The sequence below is a fragment of the Equus przewalskii genome, chromosome 29 (assembly GCF_037783145.1).
Source record: "Equus przewalskii isolate Varuska chromosome 29, EquPr2, whole genome shotgun sequence".
Lineage (NCBI taxonomy): Eukaryota > Metazoa > Chordata > Mammalia > Perissodactyla > Equidae > Equus > Equus przewalskii.
This window is the reverse complement of record NC_091859.1, coordinates 27,999,271-28,020,734: the sequence shown is the minus strand read 5'-3', so window position 1 is coordinate 28,020,734 and position 21,464 is coordinate 27,999,271. Positions and strand designations below refer to the sequence as shown.

Here is a 21,464-nt window from a genome sequence, read left to right as displayed (position 1 = left end):
GGGGCCAGCCCTGTGGCCGAGTGGTTAAGTTTGCAGTGCTCTGCTTTGGCAGCGCAGGGTTTCACGGGTTCTAATCCTGGGCGCGGACCTAGCACCACTCATCAGGATATGCTGAGGCGGCGTCCCACATAGCTCAACTAGAAGGACCTACAACTAGAATATACAACTATGTACTGGGGGGCTTTGGGGAGAAGAAAAGAAAAAAAGAGGAAGATTGGCAACAGATGTTAGCTCAGGGCCAATCTTTCAAAACAAAAAACAAAACTTACAGTACATAAAATTAGGTTCCACAGAACTTTCTTACATACACATGATCTCTAAATAAGCAGTTGGAAAAGATTTTCTCTCTAGCCACAGTTACTAGAACAAAACTCCCATTTCGGATGGCTATATGACTACTGAAATTAGAGAAACTTTCTCCCGTAAGTATATATTTCAAAAGAAATTAAATGATAGCTCAATGAGAATCTTCCCTCAATCTCTATTGTTATCTCTGTGGTAGGATTATGGGTGTTTTTTAAAAGACTGCAACTTTTTTGTAAATCTAACTCCAAAATACAAATGCTAAGACAGTACTGTGTTGCCATATACCTCTCCCTATTTCCATGAATGCTATCGTACATGGTACATGTCAAAGCTAAGGAGCCAGTTAACTATCCTCCAGACTTCATTGGGTTTCACTAGTTTTAATCCAGGGCACTCCACTGCGTTTAGGTGCCATGTCTCTTTAAGTCTCTTCCAATCTCTATTTCTCTCCTTGGTTTTGACCTTGAAAGTTTTGAACAAGAGTATGGTTCACGTAGTCTAGGTTTGTCTGATGTTTTTCTCATTAGGTTATTTTTGGAAAGAATACCAGAGGTGTTCTTTCCAAAAGAAAGAACATTTCTCGTCATATCATATCGGGGGGGTACATGACATCATTGGTAATATTAACCTTGATCACTTGGTTAAGGTAGTGACTGCCAGGTTTCTCTGCTATAAAGTTACTGTTTCTCCTTTCTATACTCTGTTCTTTAGAAGACAGTCACTAAGTCCAGCCCTCATTCAAAAAGGAAAGGAGAATTAAGCTTCACCTGGAATTCTCCATATGGAAGATTCTTCTATGGGTGATTTTTAAAAATACTTGATTTTTAAAAAAACTTTTTGATAAGTATGAATTACTTTTGTGAGGAAAAAACCCAAGATGCGTGATTAAAAAAATTATCAGCCAAGTATAGGTAGTTTTATACAACACATTATGAAAAGACAGGCAAGACACTGAGTATTTGGGATCTTTTTTATTTTTATACACATGACAAGATTTTACACCAAGAATAGTCAGTTAAATAGTACAAATTTACATTCATGAGGAATGTTAAAAAAAATTCAACTAAAAAAACCCACTTCTTCCTGTGACCCACAATCCCAACATTTTACAGTGCAGGGGAGAAGGGGGTCAGGGGAGCATCAAAAACAAGTCTCTCCCAAAAGAAATGACTTAAATTTCACATTCCCTCTCCACACAGGATCCAAATGGTGAGAGTGTAATTTACAATTCATCTTTATCAGCTGTGGATTTCTGTAAAGAAAAAATCAGAAGACATTAAAAGCTAGCAGAAAAAACCTTAGCTCACAGAAGTTTCATGTATGGAAAAAAAAAATTTAAATGGACCTAGCCTATTTCCATGATTTCAGCTGTAGGCTAGAACCTCACCTTGCTAATATGCAAAACAATTCAGAACACACCAACAAGATGAATGGCCCCCAAACACAACCAATCAAAAATTTTAAAAAGCCCAATGCTGCTATACAGCGAGGCAGAAGCAAGTGGAAAGAATATGGAAGCATTGTAGGCTAAGGAAGTCTGTTTAAATACATCTCATGAATAGGATGGCTGGAATAAAGGAAGTGGGAAGATCAAAGTATACACTTTATTTAAAGAAAAATGTGATTTGCTCCAGCTTTTGAATTTGATATTAGATGCCTATTTTTAGGCAGAATTAGATGCCTATTTTTAGGCAGATTTCTCTAAGTCACACAGTCCTAACTTTGCCAGAACTGAAAGTGCAAGTCCCATTCTTGAGTTGCTATACCTTTGCTGTTTCTTCTTCTTCGTCATCTGCTCCTCCATCCATTTCTTCGTCTTCGTCTTGCTCCGTGTCGTCTGTGGTGTCCTCTGTTGTTTCTTCAGGTTCTTCTTCGGGTTCTTCTTCAACCTAAGAGCAACATTTATGAGCCCATTAATGGATCTATTTTCACTTTGCTCATTTAAATGTATAAGATCACAATTAACTTCACTTCCGTCTATCCAGAACTGTAGGTAAATCTTCTAATTAGAGTTAACAGTCAAACTAACAAAGGGAGACAGACAAAAAAAAGGATGTAAAAGGAGAATTTCTCATTAATTTCGAGCACAGTGTGATACCGGGGATTCAAAATTCAATAAATTATTTAAAAAAAGTAGAAATCAGTCAAACTTCTCTGAGCGACATCACTTAATCATGGGAAGCCTATTCCTAAAGAAAGGAAGAAAAAAATAAACCTCTGTGGGTAGGCTGAGCATACAAACCTTTGCATCGGGGTCAATGTTTAAACTGAGGCGCAGCATCCTTTCTATTCTATCTCCATATGCTTTCGTGTCTGGTAAAAGATATCCTGATCGCAGTGTTGCTGTTTCAAACAAAACCACAGCAAGATCTGAAACTGTTTTGTCATCTTCATCTTCCTGAAATAGAAGTCGTCACACTTGATTAATATTAAAAGGTACAAAGTATTCAAATTAAAAGACAAAGTAGCATGGCTGTATTATTACTCACCTTAACTCGTCGAAGCATATCTTTGATCAGCGGGTGTCTGGGATTAATTTCAAATGTTTTCTTCTGGCTGGCATAATAACTGTTCAGGGGTAAAAGTAAACGTTTACAAACAATCAATTTTAGGGTTCACACATTTCTTGTATTCTGTTACTAACTTTCATAATTACAGAGAATAACTCTTGGAAAAAATCATTGCTATATCACGCTTTCCCTTTTAAAGGCGGATGGACATGATTAGATGAAAGAGTGAAATGAAGAGAACTATTTTATTTATTAATGACTCCCAAGTGCCTAGAACATTTTGTTGAGTGGATGAACTGATTTAATGTCTTGTTCATCCCCTCTTAATTTATTCTCACTACCTTAATTGCAGCTCTGTCTCCCACAGAATTCTGAAGTGTCTGGGCAGCCTCTGGGTGCTGCAAAATAACATCTTCTCTGTGATGCCTTCACCAATATGGTAGCAAGAAAACTTGTTTCTTTCATCTGAGCTCAGTTCCCAATGCAGTCTGAACATCCCTTCGTGATCTTTACATTCCCTTGTCAGGTGATTGTTCTCCCGCCTGCAGCTGCATGCTGAGGGCAGGGAGGCACCACATCTACCCTATCTTGGTATACCCGTTATCTATGCCAGGCTCACAAGATCACAGCTTGATGTGTCATCCTGACTAGTCTGAATGTCACAAAGACAGAAGCAATGTTTGCTTTAGACGACCTGTGTATAGACACAGTAGGTGCTCAAATGTTTGCTGAATGGAAGGAATTTCCTGTTAATTACTGAAACAAGTGGCATTAAATGGCTATTATACAGTTGCAATGGGACATAAGCAGAAATCTGGTCTTCTCCACCTGAAATTTATAATCTAGACAGAGATCAAGACAAGCAAAACAGCATTTTAGCATTTTGTGTATATACATTATACAGTGGTGAGTCAAACTAATTATGAAATACATTATATATATATATTTTTTTTCTTTAAATGGAGTTTTGGCATTATGACAATGGAGACTGTACTTGTGAAAAGAATCCTTAAGCTAGGTCTTGGGTAAAAAGGTATGATGATTAGGTTGTAAACAAGACAGAAGATATTCCAGATGGAAGAAGAGAGAAAGAGCAGGAAAGAAGTTATTTTCAAGCCATTGCTGTGACATTAAAATATAAACTTGAACTATATATTTCTTGAAAGTAAAGGGTATTGAAGACCCACTGGACCTCCAGTACTTGGCCCTTGAGCTCAAATAACGAAAGGACCCTTTCAGCTCACGGGTCCTTTACCCTTTATTTTGTGGAGCACACTGTTGGTGGGGGGAGGGGGTAGTCACATTTGAGAAATGTAACTGTCACTAACCTCATCTGTAAATATTAACTAAAAATCTAAGAGTCCAGATACCAGGCCAAGAATATAATCTAATGAAAAGTATGTGTAAAAGATTAAGACAATTTACATTTGTGTACTATAAAATAAATCATGAGTCCAAGACCTTTTCTTTATCAATCTAATGTAGCAGGTATCCCTTTGTAAACTTGTTGTCTGCATAATATATACTACACAGCGTGGACACTTAACACCTCAGCTCTTGGCGGAGAAGCTGGCCTTATCTTCTAAAGGAAGCCTGGACAAGAGCTACCACGTTGGCAGGGACCTTCCGGAGGAGGCTTACTTTGTAGAGATGTCCTTGCCCGTTTGGTATGCTTGAGCTTTCATGATTCTCTCCATGTTCCCCGACCACCCGTACTGGCTGGCCACGAGAGCACACGGAGACTCTGTCAGGCGCTGAGACACCACAGCCTTTTCAATCTTAGGAGAAGAAATTAAAAGTTAGATACATATAAATCTCAATAGTTAAGCTCATTCAGTAATTGCATTTCAACTCTTTAAGGATTCATAAGTTAAGATCATAAACAGAGGCAAGTCATAAGAGTACCTCTCATTCAGATTCTTAGACACTGTCATTTAATAATCTGAATTTTTCAGTCAGAAATACTTAAACATCAACTTTTAAAAACATATAAAACTTAAATTTAACCTGTAAAAATTTATTACAAAAGCAGTATTAAACTACAGAAAAGTTTCAGTGATAAAGAAAAACAAACCAACCCAGTACCCTCATACAGAATAACCACTATCATCCTTTTAATTCTCTGTAGTTCATAAATTTTACGCTCCTCCTCCCAATAATTTAACCACAATATTAAATACCCTGTACAACTTTAATGGTTACAAGGTAACCAGCTGCAAAGCTGAATTTGTTGACAAAACTTTTTAAAAAATGCAGGTGCTAAAATTTTCACAATTTCGAATTTCCAGAAGAATACCTTGTCCTTGAGGGCTTTATCTTTCATCCAATTGAGCAGAGGCTCAAATTCTTTCTCAACTGCTTCACGACTCTCCTTAGTTTTCTCACTTTCATCAAACTTCACTCCTTCCTTGGCAACATTCTGGAACCTCTTCCCGTCGAACTCCGGAAGAGCCTGGATGCAGTATTCGTCCACAGGTTCTGTGAGATAAATCACTTCGTAGCCCTTTTTCAGAAGTCGCTCAACAAACGGAGAAGATTCGGCCTACGAAAATAAGGGCAGTACAGTTTTCCAAGTCCAGCCTTGGTATATGTATTCACTCATCCTAGCAGCTGTGTGTATATAGTAGTGACAATCCCATCTTACAGGTGGAGAAGTAAGAGGTGCAGAGGACATAAATGACATTCCTGTCAGTGACCAACCAGGCCTGCTCACTATGCCAGTTCACAATTACAATGAAGTTTTCCCTTTTTTCTCAAGAGTTGGCAATAAATCCCAGCTACGGACCAGGATCCCTGACAGTTGGAGTTCATCTCACCTCTTTTCTGCTGGACCCAGCCATGAAGTAGATTTTGTCTTGTTTCTCCTTCATTCTTTCCACATACTGGTCTAGACTAGTAATATCACTTGGATGATGAGAAGACTGGAATCTAAGAAGTTTAGCAAGACGTGTTCGATTTGAGTGATCTTCAATCACACCAAGCTTGATGTTGGTACCAAATTCTTTCCAAAAAGTATCATTGTACTTCTCATCAGCAATCTTCTTGATCATGTCCAGAGTTTTACGGACAAGCTTCTTTCTAATCACCTAAACAAAATTGAACAGTAACTGATTAGAGAACTTCATCTCCACCATCTGAGAACCTGCATATGTAAGGTAGCAGTGAGTAGTGGTGAAAGATGCGAAGACCGGGCATCGTCACTGGCATTTACCAGGGGGCAGGGAATGGGGGTCACTCACTCCAACGACGCAGCAGAAACTAAGCCACCTGTGGCAACAGTCACAAGAGACTGCTTTCACAGTATCTTGCTTTAAGGTCTACATTCTAACTTCAGACCAGGTAGTGGGTATAGACGGGTGTTCACTGTACAATTTTTTCAACCGTTCTTTTGAAAATTTTTGATATAAAATGGTGGGGGGAAAACAGATTTTCAGATTTGATAATTCCAGAGTAAAATTAAGCTCTTTATCTGAAGAGCCAAGGACTGTCTCAACGTCTGGTGACTCCACTAATGGAGCCTGTCCTCTGAAGCCCAAAGAGCAAAGCGGCCAGTCTGCTCCCAGACACTCACCTTAAGCAGTTTATGTTGCTGAAGAGTCTCTCGAGAAACATTCAAGGGAAGATCATCCGAGTCCACCTTTAGATGGCAAAAGAAAGTAGTTCAGTGAGCAATGAAAACACTCCAAACCCCGACACTCCCACCTCCCCCAAAAACTCCACTTCCAGACCCCGACTCTAACCCCTCCCCCCGAATCTTCAGATACTTACAACACCCTTGACAAAATTAAGGTACTTGGGCATCATATCATGGAAGTCATCTGTGATGAATACTCGGCGCACATACAGCTAAGGAGAGACCAAAAAAGAGCGTCACTTTCAGGAAATTAGACTTTCAAATTTTAAATTCAGTTTATACTACTTAAAAACCCACCTTAATGTAATCACTCTTCTTAGATCCATATTCGTCAAACAGACCACGTGGAGCAGATGTGGGTACAAATAAAATGGATTTGAAGGTCACTTCCCCTTCAGCAGTAAAGTGGATATAAGCCATGGGGTCGTCACTTTCCTACGGAAAGTTGGCACTTAGTCATTCAAAAGGCACAGGAAGAAGGCAGTGCAAAGGCCAAGCAATTTATGGGGTGGCCCACATTCAGTTTAGCATTTAAGGAACAAAAAAGTTCGCTTATCAAAAAGGGGCGAGGGGCCTGGACGGAAGAAGAAACATTGAAGATTACAGTGCTAAGTAGCTAGACATGGTTGTTTTGGTGGTGATGTCAATACCATTATTCTATCTCCTAACTCAGGGAAGTGCAGATGAGCCTAGGTTCCACACGTGTGAGAGAACAAGACAGGAAAACCATCATCCTGCCTAAATGACAAAATAACATACAACACTTGATGAGTATACTGATCAACCACAAAAAGCACTCAGGAAGAAACTTCTTCCATGGGAACTGGACTACAGCAGTGGCTATAAAGAGATATGTAAATAGCTATAAAGATAGAAATTCCCTGGATCCGCATTATCCATTACAATACCCACATGTGGCTACTGAGCACTCGAAATGTGGCTTGTTCAAACTGAAATGTGCTGGTGTAAAATAACACTAGACTTTGAAGACACAGTACCCCTACCCCCACAAAAAAGGAGAATGAAATACTTCATTATTAATTACATGTTGAAATAACACTATTTTGGGTATGTTGGGTTAAAAAAATATTTAAAAATTAACATCACCTGTTTAAAAAAAAATGTGGCTTCTAAAAAATTTAAGATGACGTGTGGCTCACATAATATTTCTAATACAGCTGCCCCAGAGCAAAGTACATTTATATACACGTGGGAATAAAAATGGAGGCAGAACCAAGGGATAGTTTTTAGAAGTAAAGCTTAAAGAATGGTTGCATGTTTACAAAAGGAAAATGAAGAAGGCTCAATAAGAAATCAACAGATGGAATAAAGAGTAAGGAACAAACACAATCAGAGAATATTAAGTTTTATCTAGCCATGCTAAGTCCATTAAACTAGTCTATTTTGTACACACTGCTATCTGGGGAAACATAACTTGAAACAATCAATCAAACACTAGTTTTGCATTCTTCAGAATTACAAGAAGGGATCAGTAAAAGAAAAAAAAAAAACAAGCGAGGAAACACAGATTTAGTAACTATTCCAAGGCATATGACCTCACAATAATTGTTTGATATTGCTGTAAACAAGCTCTTTGAAGATTATGTTAAAAACCACTCAATAACATGATTTTGTTTTATGATTTTTATAGTGGAAATCAAACTTCTACCTATGTGAGTGGTTCTTCATCTTTTCTGTAACAGAGACCCCCTTGGCAAGGTGTTGAAAGCCTCTAGATTCTCAGAGTAAACTTTTTTTAATGTATAATATAAAATACACAGGATTAAAAAGGAAACCAACTGTGTTGTAGTTATAAAACTATTTTAAAACATACTTCTGAGTTAGTAACGTTTCATTATCACATTATTCTAAAATAATACTTACCTTTGAAAATGATTTGTAGAAAGCTTTGTATTCATCATCTTCTACTTCTTTTGATGGTCTCTGCCATATCGGTTTGATATCATTCATAAGTTCCCAATCCCAGACAGTTTTTTCAACCTGAAGTTATAGTATTTGATTAACCTCCTAGCACTCATCAACAGTCATATGAGTGGTAACCACAGCTTTAGGACATTTCAAAAGAATACGAGAAACATCAAAGGATACCTTGAATCTAGTACAGCTCCTGCCAACTGGATCAAAATTCTTTTTTTTTTTAAAAGATTTTATTTTTCCTTCTTCTCCACAAAGCCCTCCAGTACATAGTTGTCTATTTCTAGTTGTGGGTCCTTCTAGTTGTGGCATGTGGGATGCTGCCTCACCATGGCTTGATGAGCAGCGTCATGTCCTCGCCCAGGATTTGAACTGGCGAAACCCTGGGCCACCGAAGTGGAGCATGCGAACTTAACCACTCTGTAATGGGGCTGGCCCCCCCCCCAACTTTTTTTTTTTTTAAGTGTTTCTCTCAACATTTAAGCCTGGTATTATAATACAAAAAAGGCAACTGGTTATCATAATTGATAAAAAGCCGATTAAGGTTCTTGTGTTGTTTTTAACTAGCTAAAATGTTATTTCTTGAAAACACCTGTTTTGAGGTTAGAAGGATATACATATTATATGTTCTTATTTCGTGACTGATGGAAATCCAACATCTTACAATAAATATTCCTCAAAACCCACCACCACTACTTCTGCCTATTCTGCTACCTGAGCAGGCTGGAGAACTAATTTTATAGTTAATATCTATAAGACAAAAGAAGATGCAGAAAGCTTTTTAAGATTTTAAAATTCAAAACATATTATAAGCCACCAGTCCTGGGCAATATGTAGAAGTCAGAAAACTCTACAAAAATGACCTGTGTTCACTACTTAACACTTTCTAGAGGGGGAAAACACACACAATAAACTAAGTCCTTGTTTTAAAGGTTAGGCCTATGGGCTCACCACTTGGAAAGATAAGACCTTTAAGACCTGACGCTTAGCTCAAGCCAGTCTGTGCATACTTAGGTTTCTGTGTTCCCCTAACATATCCTAAACAATATTTTCAGTGGGGAGATGAACCAGACTTACTTTTTTAGTTTTCGGTTTCTTTTCTTCTTCTTCTTCTTCTACTGCAGCTTCATCATCAGAGTCTTCTTTTTCTTCTTTTGCTGCTTCTTCTTCTTCCATGGGTTCCTCAACTGTTTCAGTCTGTGGAAGTATAAAGTAGAATTAACTCGTCATTTAATAATTCTGACTTCAACTATAGAATATCAAACAAAATTACAGCTCAAAAAAATACGCCGTCTGTAGGAAAACCCCAAGAGTACTCTAAACGGAAAAAACCACGTTCAACCTTCATTCTGTAAGTGTTAAGTACTTAAATATGTGCCAGGGTCATACACATAAATTTTATCAACAGATTTACCTTGCTGCTCCATACATAAATAGGAAAGTTTATGAACTGTGAATATTTTTTCACGAGATTTTTAATTGTATCCAATTCAAGGTAATCAGATGCTTCTTCTTTCAAAACAAGGCTGCAAGGAAAATAAGATGTTTATAGAGAGACATCCATGGCTTAGATGATTTGATTATAAATTCATCTAAACACTTTCCTGACAATGCTAAAAGCCAACCACTCTATGTAATCCAAGATGTTGTGTTATTCACATTAAGAATTCTCAGGCTGTCCCCATGGGGTAGTGGGATAAGTTTGGCAGGCTCTGCTTCAGTGGCCTGGGTTCACGGGTTTGGATCCCAGGTGTGGACCTACACTACTTGTCAGCCATGCTGTGGTGGTGACCCACATATAAAATGGAGGAAGACTGGCACAGATGTTAGCTTAGGGCTAATCTTGGGCAGGGGGAGACTGGCAACAGACGTTAGCTCAGGGCTAATCCTCAGCTAGAAAAAAAACAAAAAATTCCCATCATCAACAAGGGTTTGTGAGCTAAATATACCAAATGTCAGTAGGGTAAAGGGAAGAATCTTCCTTGCATTCCCTCAAGAGAGGACGCTCTTAGTTCTAAGCAGAAAATGAAAATGTTACCAATCTTCTGAATATGTTGGGTTTTTTCATTTGAAGAACTGAAATCTTAACACAGCTTAAGGTGAGAAGGCACTGGCACATTCTGGAGAAAAGTGGAATTACATGCACTCTGATAGTTACTCTAAAAATCAAATGATTATTGTAGATAGTGAACTCCTAATAAAAACATGCTAAAGTCCTTCAAAAAGCTAGAAAATTAATCTGAATTATTGTTTATATCTGCACTATCCTAAACAGTAGCCACCAGTCACATGTGACTACGTAAATAAAATTTAAAGTCAGTTGTACCACCACATTCCAAGTACTCAATAGTGACATGTGGCCAGTGGCTGCCATATTGGACAGGGCAGAAACAGAATATTTCCACCAGAGGTGTACTGTATCTAAAGATAATCCCAATACTGAAAATTGGAGCACTGCTTCCTCTTCTTCCTCACAGCCCCTCTGCCAGTCCCTCCTCCACCCACCAAACATAACAAATCACAACGCGCACTCAAACTCAGCGGGTGGCCCATATCTTGATGTTTGTGCTCCCAGTAAATATGGGACATTTATCCATGGTTCCCTTTCTGCCTCAAAAATCTTAGTTTAGGAGCACATGCCAACAAGTGGACAGTACACGATGACATAACCTAGTGAGCCAACTAAGTCTCTAGTCTTGGAGCAGCACACACCTTAGTGACGTGGGATTGGGGAGAGTTCAGTTTTGGATCTAAGTTGAAGCCGATGGTTAGACATCTTAGTCACAGATATTTAAAAGGCAATTAGATACATGAGCACAGAGCCCAGCAGTGAGACCCATACCAGGGGTTGACAAACTATGGCTGGCACCCACAATAAACTTTATCAAGACACAACCTCATCATATACTGTTTACAGCTACTTTCAAGATAAAACAGCAAGGTTGTGACTTGTAACAGATCCTATACTTTACAAGCTTAAAATATTTTCTAGCTAGCTCTTTAAGAAAAAGTTTGCTGACTGCTGCTCTAGACTAAGAATATAGATTTGAGAACCCCAAGAAAAAGCTGCTACCTGAATCCCGAGACTAAGACTGCATGAGGAACACAGGATAATGAGAAAAGGGCTGAAACTTAACTTTTTATTAACATTTAAGGAACAGGCAAAGGAAATAAAAAAAGATATACAGGGTCATGGAAGCTGGCTACTTGGTAGATTGTTTTAGGGAGTGCACAGTAGAAAGCAAATTCTGTAGAAAACATGAGAAAAACTTAAGAAAAAAAGAGAATCTATTGCTAGGAGCAATGTTAATGGGAAAAAAAAAAAACAAACTCAAATCCACTGGATTTAGCAACAAGGATCACTGATGACTTATTTTAAAGGAAAGGTGGTGGATAAAGTCAAAACACAGCGGGCTGAGGCATGAACTGAAGGCAAGTGTACTTTTTCAAGCTCAATCGTAGGGCGGGAAGAAAGAGCGTGTGCCTGACAGTAGAAGGGGGCCTGGCACTACCTGCCTTCCCGCCTGCCCCTAGAGAGACTGGAACATGTTTACACTTTGATGTGAAAGAGGGAGGTGCGCGGGAAAGGCTGACTTTAGAAAGATAGGGTAGTAATGAATTTATGCTTAGTCTCTGAGGAAGTAAGATGAGAAAGAATAGATCAGAAGTCGAGACTAGCTTTAGGGGAAAATTGTGTAATACCTCCCTTGTTGTAGGAGGAACAGAAGCAATTATATCATCATATCAATTAGCATTTAGTGGATGCCAATTTCATAATCTCATTCAATCCCCACAAAATCTCTCACAAAGGTACAGCAGTGGCTAACACAAGGGTACAGACAGAAGCAGTAGGCAGGAAACTGAACTGATAGCTTCAATTATACTGGTTAAACGTGAGATGAAGTCACACATACAGGGCAGGATCTTGGTCTCGTCACTTCCTCGCCTTCACTCTCATTTTCCTTTGACCATTCTAGACTTTCAGTTCCTCAAACGGGCCTCTTGCCTCTGGAACTTCCAACATGCTGCGTGGCTGCCTAGAATCTCTGAACCTAACGCATCACTGTTTCAGAAAGGCCTTCTGATAAAGGAGGTGTCCCTTAGCTGCCGTTCCGGCAGCTGCCACTCTAAAATTTTTTGTTTTCCTCCCTTACTAGAACAGGCCATGCGAAAGCAGGAACCTCATCCCTCTTATTCTCCACGGTAGCTTAAACCCCAGTAGGTAAGCGGCACTCAAAGGAAGGCCTGGTGAGTGAGCGCGGGGTGGCAGGACTTGAAGAACAAAGGCCCTTTTGCCTAGGGAAAGCAGAACCTGTTGTAAAGTTTCATTTGCTGATCAACCACCTGTACTACCTGCATGAAGCTGTCCCGCTTACCTTACTCACTCATAAAATGTTTGCCAGGCGAGGGTTAGGCTCTGGGAAAGGAGCTGTCAACAAAACTCTGCTTTCCTGAAGCTTACATCTAGAGAAGGCGCCTGTCTCTCAGCACCCTAGGCCATAAGCACCTCTCGAGACAGCATTTCCTCTCTTTCTAGTTAAGACACGTGATTTACCGATGCTTCTCTAATGCCTAACAAGAGAGGACGCCCGGGTAGAACCATTAGTGATGCCTCCTAATGAGGCTGGGAGCCGTGCGTGTTAATAGCAAAGGCAGGGGAAGGCAGACTGGGAACAACCAACTGCTACAGGTACTTGAGCACAGCCATCTCATTAGTCTTCGTTAAAAGAACATCTGCGATAACGAAGATAGGACACGCTGCCTTCTGGGATGAAGAAAATTGGTCAAAATGGTAGATACATGCTTCTTTCCTACTTGAATATTTAAAAATCCTTAGTGTCGAGAAAATTTTAAACTGAACTAAGAAAAAAAATTGAGGCTGTAGACACATTTCACTTGACAGAACTGGGTAAGTCAAATGACCCCTGACACGGAATTTCCCTACCTCTGAGATGCGGGGCGAGGGGGAGGCAAAACGCTGCCCCGTCGCCCCGTCTCCCTCACAGTGCCACAAGCACCACGAGGCACAGAGCTGTCTCATCCATACAAACGATGGTGCCTTAAAGCCAATTCCAATTTGAATTCAGTCATTTGCAACTATCCTCAAATAAGACAATTTCTTCCAAAGAACTTTCATAACTTCCTTCAAGCCCTTTATCTGCACCTACTGTCTCCAACCTGCCCCCAACCCTGGTTACATCATGGATGTTGAAGATCTTCAATGGTCACTTCTCATCCAGTCCTGCCACCCTCCATGCCACCTTCAGAAAACTTTTTAAAAGTTGATCAAAAATTCTATCAGCAATTGCCAGGACGTGAGAGGAGTTCCTTTAATCCTGTGAACATGCTGTGCCTTTATCCAGGAGGCTCCAGGGACTTGACACTACTTTTCTAAGTCTTGCTCACCTGGAAAACCAGGCCACTTCTCTGCGAGGCCTCCAATTTTCCTTCTCCCCTGGAAGAGCTAACCCTTCCCACTCTATACAGGTCCTCCAGAGTATTTCTTCAGGTGATGAGAACAGTTCAATTTCCTCATGTTACAAGCAAGGAAATAAGACCCAGAATAAGCCATGTGCTCAGAGAGCCAGAACTGGAGAGTCAAGGTCCTCAGTACGACTATTAGTTCTTATTAGGGATTAGTAATACTCACGTAATTGTTGTTCCCCGTCCTAGAGTGTTTCCTCTTGGGTCAGCAATTACGGAAAACTCATTGGAGTCGGATTCCCAGATGTGCTGGGTATCGTTGTTGTGTTTTGATGTGACAATAACCTTATCTGCCACAAGGAAGGCAGAATAGAAACCGACACCAAACTGACCAATCAATTCAGAAGTTGACTGGCCATCTTCCTGTGCCTCAGTCATTTTGTTCAAAAACTCGCTTGTGCCAGATTTGGCTATGGTACCAAGGTTTTTAACCAACTCTTCCCGGGTCATTCCTACACCAGTGTCCGTGACATGTAGCAGGTTCTTCTCCTTGTCACACTAAAAGCAAGTCAAGGACAAGATAGTTATACATGCTTAATATTCACGGTATGACAAGTAAATACTGAGCCATATATTGAGAAACTACCAACTTTGGGCCACATCAGTTCCAATACAGAAAATAAAACAGATATTTTCCTCCATATAGTATTTTATAGCCTTTTTAGAAAGTACACATCTTAAGTACAAGCATCTTTCTTTATAGAGAATACTTTCAAGTTCAGTGTATTTGAAAAAGTATCAATATAAAGAGGGCAGAGATGGACCTAAACAAGTTAATTTTGAAGACAAAATTAAAAAAAAATTTTACGCTTTGCCTATTTCTCTCATAGAAAATAAAAGGATTCAAAACTTGAATGACTTCTATATTTGGAATCTGTGGTGATCAATGTTTTTCACTAAATGTTCCAGGCTCTCTGCCTTCCAGAAACACCATAGGAATATACTTTCTCCATTTGTGGTTGGGTAAGGCCACGTGATGAATTCTGGCCAATGAGTTGCAAGTGGGAGTCAGGAGTATGGCTTTGAGGCTGGAGCCTTTAATTGATGTGAGACCCTCTAAGCTCCCTCTGCACCAGGGTGACCAGCTCCCAGTCCAGATGGCGCTGCTCAATCAGCCTGTGTCCTGGAGTGAGAATGACGCAAAGCAAAGGGCACAGGCAGCCTGTGATTAATGATTTAAGCCCGGGGTTGGCAAACTATTTCTGTAAAAGGGCCAGAGAGTAAATATTTTAGGCTTTGTGAGCCATATGGTCTCTATCAAAATCACTCAACTCTGCCATGTAGCACAAAGGGAGTCACAGATAATACACAAATGTGCATGGCTGTGTTCCAATAAAACTTTATTTATAAAGAGAGGCAGCAAGTTGAATTTGGCCCACAGGCCATATATTGCTGACCCCTGAGACTTGGGGGCTATTTGTTACTGCCGCATAACCTAGCCTATCTTGATGGATATGGATTCACTGTCTCTAAGGGTTTTTTCTTTAAAAGAAAATTGTTTTAGCTTACCTTAATTTTGACCGTTAGTTCCTCATTTCCAGAAAGAGCATTTTCATCCGTCAGTGATATTAGCCTTATCTTATCTAAAGCATCAGAAGCATTTGAAATCAGTTCTCTCAGGAAAATCTAAATGGAAGCCAGATTTAATAAAAACTTAGATTAGCCTCAAGATAGACAAGATATTAAATTTGATGTCAGACATTTTATTTCTCCCCTGTATTCTGAAAAAGCACTCTTTAAGGAGTAAGACTTTTTTTTTTTAAAAAACATTTTATTTTTCCTTTTTCTCCCCAAATCCCCCCAGTACATAGTTGTATATTTTCAGTTGTGGGTCTTTCTAGCTGTGGCATGTGGGACGCCGCCTCAGCATGACTTGATGAGTGGTGCCATGTCCACACCCAGGATTCGAACCAGTGAAACCCTGGGCCGCCAAAGCGGAGCGTGTGAACTTAACCACTCAGCCACAGGGCCGACCCCAGAGAAAGACTTCATATGGTACAGAGATGGCTTTACTCTCTTGGTAAAAAGAGGTACAGCTCTTTACACAAAGGACTGCAGAAACTAGAAGGGGTACCTGAACTGGTAAGAGCAATAACACTATTCCACTAGTGATCTTTACGTATGCAATACATGACATTCAGTTTGTGTGACTGCTCTCAAGATTCAACTACATAGCAGGCCATGAACACATTTGGAGGGCAAAGAAAAAAGAAAGAAGGGAAAATGTCTAACAATCCTTCCCTCATCACCCAACACACACACACACAATAGGTACCCAGTGGCAATTCTTGTACATAGTGGCTATTTAAACTTCACTAACCACTTACTTGCAATTATCATGCAAGTACATTTACTGTGAAAGTAAACAAGTGTGCTCAATGACATAGAGACAAAATAACATGATCCTAACCACATGTTGCTTACCTCTTTATTTTTATACAAGGAATTGATGATAAGTTTCATCATTCTGTTAACTTCAGCTTGGAAGGCAAACTTTTCTGATTTCTCTCTAAGTTCTCTTATTTGGGATGCATTTAATCCATCCAACTGAATCGCCTCTTCCTCTCTAAGGAAATAAATTCGGTAAGCAAATACTGCATTGCTTGCTTCCCTCGAAAAACATAGGATCTGTGACGAGAGCACAGTGGTCTCTTACGATTGTCTTAAGGGTTAAAAGGGTAAAATGGAAACCTTAATAAAATATTACTGTCTACCATCTCATTACTATTTTACCACAGTAGCAGGTTACCTGTAACACCGAGTTGGAAATACCCAATTCTTAAAATTGTCAGAAAAGTAAACCCAATTTTCCTCTACTAAAAAGCAAAGTCACATTCATTTATGTCCCCTTACACGTGGGACCGCCCCTTTGCCTGGGAAGCTTTCACCTCTAAGGACCCACAAAACTGTCTATAAGTTCTAAGGGGCCAAATTTTAAAACATTGCTCAACTGACAGAAATCTTTTTAAAAATTACTAACTGTACACATTTTACTCAGTATACAACCCACTGAAAGTCTTTTCTAAGGTCTGAGAAAGGTTATAGTGCTAATATTCTGAAATAGTGTTATCAAAACAGTTTTCAAAGGAATCCACTCAATTTTGATCTGTCACTCTTCGGGAAAAGAGGTACATATGTAGGCACACACTTGCTACATCTATGTTTTCTCCGACCATTTTTTTGGTATTTAAATTCGGGATGTTACATTTCATCTGAACCTTCTGAGAAGAGACACAAAAGCAGCAACTGGATTCCATGTTCACAAGGGCTTATCTGTAGTTTCAAATGAGCACAAACCTCTGGACCACTTCATCATCTGTCCTTGAGCCTTCTCTACTTTTACCCAGATCCTCTTCTACTGTACCATCCACATCGACTTCATCGTCAGCTCGGACCGACCCTAAGGAAGATTTGACACCGGAGAACTCTTAAACATCAGCGCTTCGTGTACTTCTCAGCAGAAATATGATCCAACAGGGCAAGGGTAGGGGTTGCAAAATTCGGTTGGTACATATGGGAGGTGGGGATGGAAGAATGGATCCACCGGTTTAAGTGCCCAACGTAAGCCCGCATAGTTCTTATTTAAGTTCAGGTACTGGGGGCCCCCAGTAGATTCTGAAATACGGAGGCAGCCACGACTTATAAATTCGAATCCTTTATAAATAACGCGTAGCACATTGGACACCATGTCCCTTCCACCCTCACACGTGTTGCGCACAGGCCGAGATGAGGCCTCCAAACCGACCCTGCCAAAACTCAGGCCTTCGGTATCACAGATCGGAATATAAATAGGATTTGTGCAACCTCTGGCGAAGCGGAACTGAAATCGGGCCCGGGGGCCTGAGAAGGGGAAGAGATGGTAAGACATTGTAAGATGTTAAGGACCTCGGGCAAAATTGAATCAACCCCGCTGACCCTGCCTTTCCGCGGACCCGGGCCGCGCGCTCCCCGGACCAGCGCCGAAGAAAGGCGAGGCGCGTTGGCGAGGGGTCGGAGGACCGGGCGCGGGCCCCCACGCCGACGACCAAAGGTTGCGGCGTCTGACAAAGTCCTCGGGGAGGTGCACGCGCAGGGCTCGGGGGGCGAGTGCGGCGGGAGCCCCGCCCGGAGGCGGCGGAGCCCTGGGGAGCCCCGCAGGGGATTTGAACGACTCCGTTCTCCTTCTTTCTTTCCAAAGATAGAAGAGAGCGCACGAAACCCCTGAACCTCTTTCGAGGAAAGGCTATGGGCCAGCTCAGGCCCCCTTCTCTCCCTCCCAGGCTCAACGCCCCCAGAACCTTCGAGAAGAGGCCGCGCTTGGGGAGGGAGGGGGCGTCCGGGGGTGCCCGCTCCTCCGGAATCACTCACCAAAGGTCAGCAGGACGCAGCAGAGGCCCAGCACCCACAGGGCCCTCATGGCGTGCGGCCGGTGAGTCTCAAGTCCCTTCTGATCGCAGGAGCCGCCTCCGCCCCCCCACGCCTGGGCTCAGCTCCTCACACCTCAAGCCGCGCGGTCCGCCCACTACCCCCGAAGCAGGTCGGGCCGCTTTTCACCCCCACTTCTCGCGGGCGGGGGACGGGAAACACGAACCCACCAATCGTCCCACACCACGCACCCCCTCTACCCAATGGGGACTCGTGGGGGGGGCCGCACTCCACCAATCGGAGCTGTCCAGGTGCGGTGCCCGATGCCCGAAGCGTGGCTCCGTCCGATTGGTCATCTGTAGCCTCTGTTCTCCAATCTAATGGCTCCGCGGGCCCCTCTCACGCGGGACCGCCCCTTTGCCAGGGAAGCTTTGGCCTCTCAGGGAAACCGTCCAATGAACGTCAGCGCAGAAAACGTCCCTCCTTTTAGAGAGGTCGCAGCGGAACCACTTCCGGGTTGCAGAGCACGTTTATTCCGTGACCAGGGGAAACGGTAGCCATGGCAACGCGTTCTTCACCTTTTCTCCCTCCTACGCGTGGGGGTCGCCTTGGGAATGATTCCACTGCGACCTTTCGCAGTTACTTTCTATTTGGCAGTGCTTCTCGGAAAATAAAAATGCGTGAGAGGCTGAAAATTCCCCAGAGCGCTTTTAGATGGGGGTGTTGAGGGACTTCAGTTCCTGGCATGCAACGTACTAGGGGGTACACTATTGGATGCTGGGAGTCGTAGTCTTTGACCAGCTGCGTAGTTTGGTCCTTTCTTCCGCGTTTTCCCAGCGTGTGTTTGCGGCAACTCTGCGCTGTGTGTTTCAGAATTGACATCTCGTTCTAATTGTAGTACAAACCTGTACCGATTCCAGGACTCTCCAGTCTACACAGCCTTTAGAAGCGGGCTTAGAAAGCCGTCACGCCTTGGCCAAGGCCGCCGTAGGTTCTGGGGCTTGGCCTCTTTGAGTCTGGGTTCCGCCTCCAGCTCTTGAACACGCGTTTTCGAATCTGGCTTCTCGTGTGTCGCTTGGGCAGCCTGAGCCCTCTCTGTCTCTGAACCTTCACTGTCTCTGCGCTATCTGTGGCCGGAATCCCGAGGTCTTTCTGCTTGCGTTTACAGAAGAGGGTAGTGGGCCGTGTTTTTCCTTTCAGGGAAATTGCGTGCAGCCTTGATTCCCTCGACTCCCTCAGAAAGTTGAAAGGCGGTGACCCGGCGGTCCTAGAGTCCCTGCTCTGTCAGGTGGAGGGCGTGATCGGAAGGTGCAGTCTAGGACAGAAAAGAAAAAAAACTCTTAGTTTAACGAGTGCAGGAGGATACACCTGCAGATATTTGAAAGCAAAACCTGTGGGGCTGCAAATGAGAGAGGGAGTGCAGCTTTGTAGCTTCATAGAATTACGCAGCGTTTAAAAAGGCGTAAAACACCAGGTGTCTTTCCTGTGAGGGAAGTCCCTCACACTAAACTTGCGCCTTCGGAGATAATTTCTATGTCTCTTTAACCTAACCTTTACATACCCCCCCGAACTCGACCCGCATCCCGTTTCCAACAAAAACACTCCCTTTCTTTCTTTAGGAAAATTGAACTTTGAATTTGTTTTCAGATAATCTCCCCAAATTCCTGAAGTCAAGCTTTTCAGTGACAGTCTATCATAATCTTTATAATTTCCCCTATTTAGACATGCCAATCTTAATTCTGTGGTTGGCGTTTACACATTGTGGTGGTGTCTCATTTACATCTGCCAAAATTACCTACAATTGTTATTGGTAAGCAAAGGCTAGCTTACAAACCTTTTTTTATGCTTCTGTGCTTCCATTGTTTTTTAAAGAGTACACTAGTGTGTGAATTACATTCAGAAATAAAAAAATTGCATTTTTATATGTATTAACTCGTTTCTTTTTTGCTTTTAGAAAAAGACGAGTTCCTTCACTTTTCTGCATTTCACAGCTCAGCTTCTTCACCTTTTTCTCTAACTCTGAACAAGTAAGCAACCAGTTCTGAAACTGCAAATTCCCATCGTAACTGGTCAGTGGTGGGTTGTTCGTGCTGCACCTGGAGGGAACTGAGAATGAGACATGCCCTCCAAAATAGATCCATTGCTTGTGGGTAGGTGTTTCTGCAGATGATGGTGGGGATTTATGAGGCAGGCAGAACGCAACACAGTAGACTGGCATAAGAAGATGGCTGGCCCTTGTCTGGCTCAACTCTGCCCCTTTAAGACGGGGTCCCTGGCTGTGCACCCTGTAAAAGGAGTAGGCAGCTTCCTCAGTTCTCAGCCTCACTGCTTCTCTCCTGTGGTCTCCACTTCTTCTGACTTTTGACCCATTTTTGAGCCTCAGTTCCCATCTTGGTCTAGCTCCTCCAAAACTTAACTCCTGCTTGGGCTTAAGCTCCCTACCTTTGGATCTGATTCTCTTGCTTCCTAATTTTAGTTTTTCCCTTTTGACACCATGTGTCCATGGATGCTACTGGAAACAGCCACCTGTGTTGTTTTTTGTTATTACTGCTGTTAAGCTTCTTCTTGGGAGAAAAAACCAAATAGGTAAAGGGGTGCCATTAGGGGCAGTGGATGGCTCACCTTGTAGACAGGTGTCTTCCAGCAATGAGGAGTCGGGGAGGATGCAGACTGGGGAGTTGAAGGCAAGAAAGCAGTTGGCATCAGGGAGCATTAAGGAATGGGGCTGAACACGAAGATGAATTTGTTGGTTGGTTGATTGGTTCATTCATTCATTCATTTATTAATTCAGCAAGTGTTGAGGACTTGGTGTGTGTTGGGTATTATGCAAGGTGCTGGCAATATAGGGGTGAGCAATACAGATGCATTCTCTGTTCGTACAGCTTGAACAAACATTAACAGTGGAGTTGCATCATAAGTGCATACATCTTATTTAAACTGAAGCAATGATATAAAAGAATGACTTCAAAAGAATATAAGGGAATTTTTTGGGGTGATGGGAATGCTCTTAATTTTTATTTTGGTGGTGGTTAAAACTCATCAAACTGCATTTTTAAAAGAGTGAATTTTGTTATGTAAATTATACCTCAGTCAAAAAAAATCCCACAAAAAACTTATAGCAATTATCATTCTAAACAAGAAAACCCTAAAACCCATTTCAGTAGGGATCAGCAACCAGACTGAGGTGCCCACTGTTGTCAGTATTGTCCCATACTATTTAGGAGGGTCCAACGGTAAGGCAAGTAAAATAA

General features: G+C 41.7%; 1 protein-coding gene across 1 annotated transcript; it reads right to left on the bottom strand.

The window, feature by feature from the left end:
* Window positions 1-1,262: 1,262 nt before the first annotated feature.
* On the bottom strand, window positions 1,263-19,367 carry HSP90B1 (heat shock protein 90 beta family member 1). The gene is made up of 18 exons (XM_008536898.2): window positions 18,217-19,367; window positions 17,167-17,269; window positions 16,294-16,435; window positions 15,379-15,495; window positions 14,036-14,367; window positions 9,800-9,911; window positions 9,463-9,582; window positions 8,335-8,451; window positions 6,748-6,885; window positions 6,585-6,662; window positions 6,388-6,453; window positions 5,633-5,902; window positions 5,113-5,358; window positions 4,458-4,594; window positions 2,796-2,874; window positions 2,549-2,704; window positions 2,073-2,195; window positions 1,263-1,558 (listed from the first exon to the last, which is right to left on the bottom strand). Exons 1-18 carry the CDS (start codon window positions 18,263-18,265, stop codon window positions 1,529-1,531), a joined length of 2,415 nt encoding a protein of 804 aa, XP_008535120.1. The 5' UTR covers window positions 18,266-19,367; the 3' UTR covers window positions 1,263-1,528.
* Between the last annotated feature and the right edge of the window lie 2,097 nt (window positions 19,368-21,464).

Coding starts and splice junctions, on each gene's coding strand:
- HSP90B1 (XM_008536898.2), bottom strand. CDS start 18,265: ATGAGGGCCCTGTGGGTGCTGGGCCTCTGCTGCGTCCTGCTGACCTTT. Junction 5,903..6,387: donor AGCAACATAAACTGCTTAAG/GTGAGTGTCTGG, acceptor AATTTTGTTTAG/GTGATTAGAAAGAAGCTTGT. Junction 1,559..2,072: donor AAGAAGAAGAAACAGCAAAG/GTATAGCAACTC, acceptor TTTTCTTTACAG/AAATCCACAGCTGATAAAGA.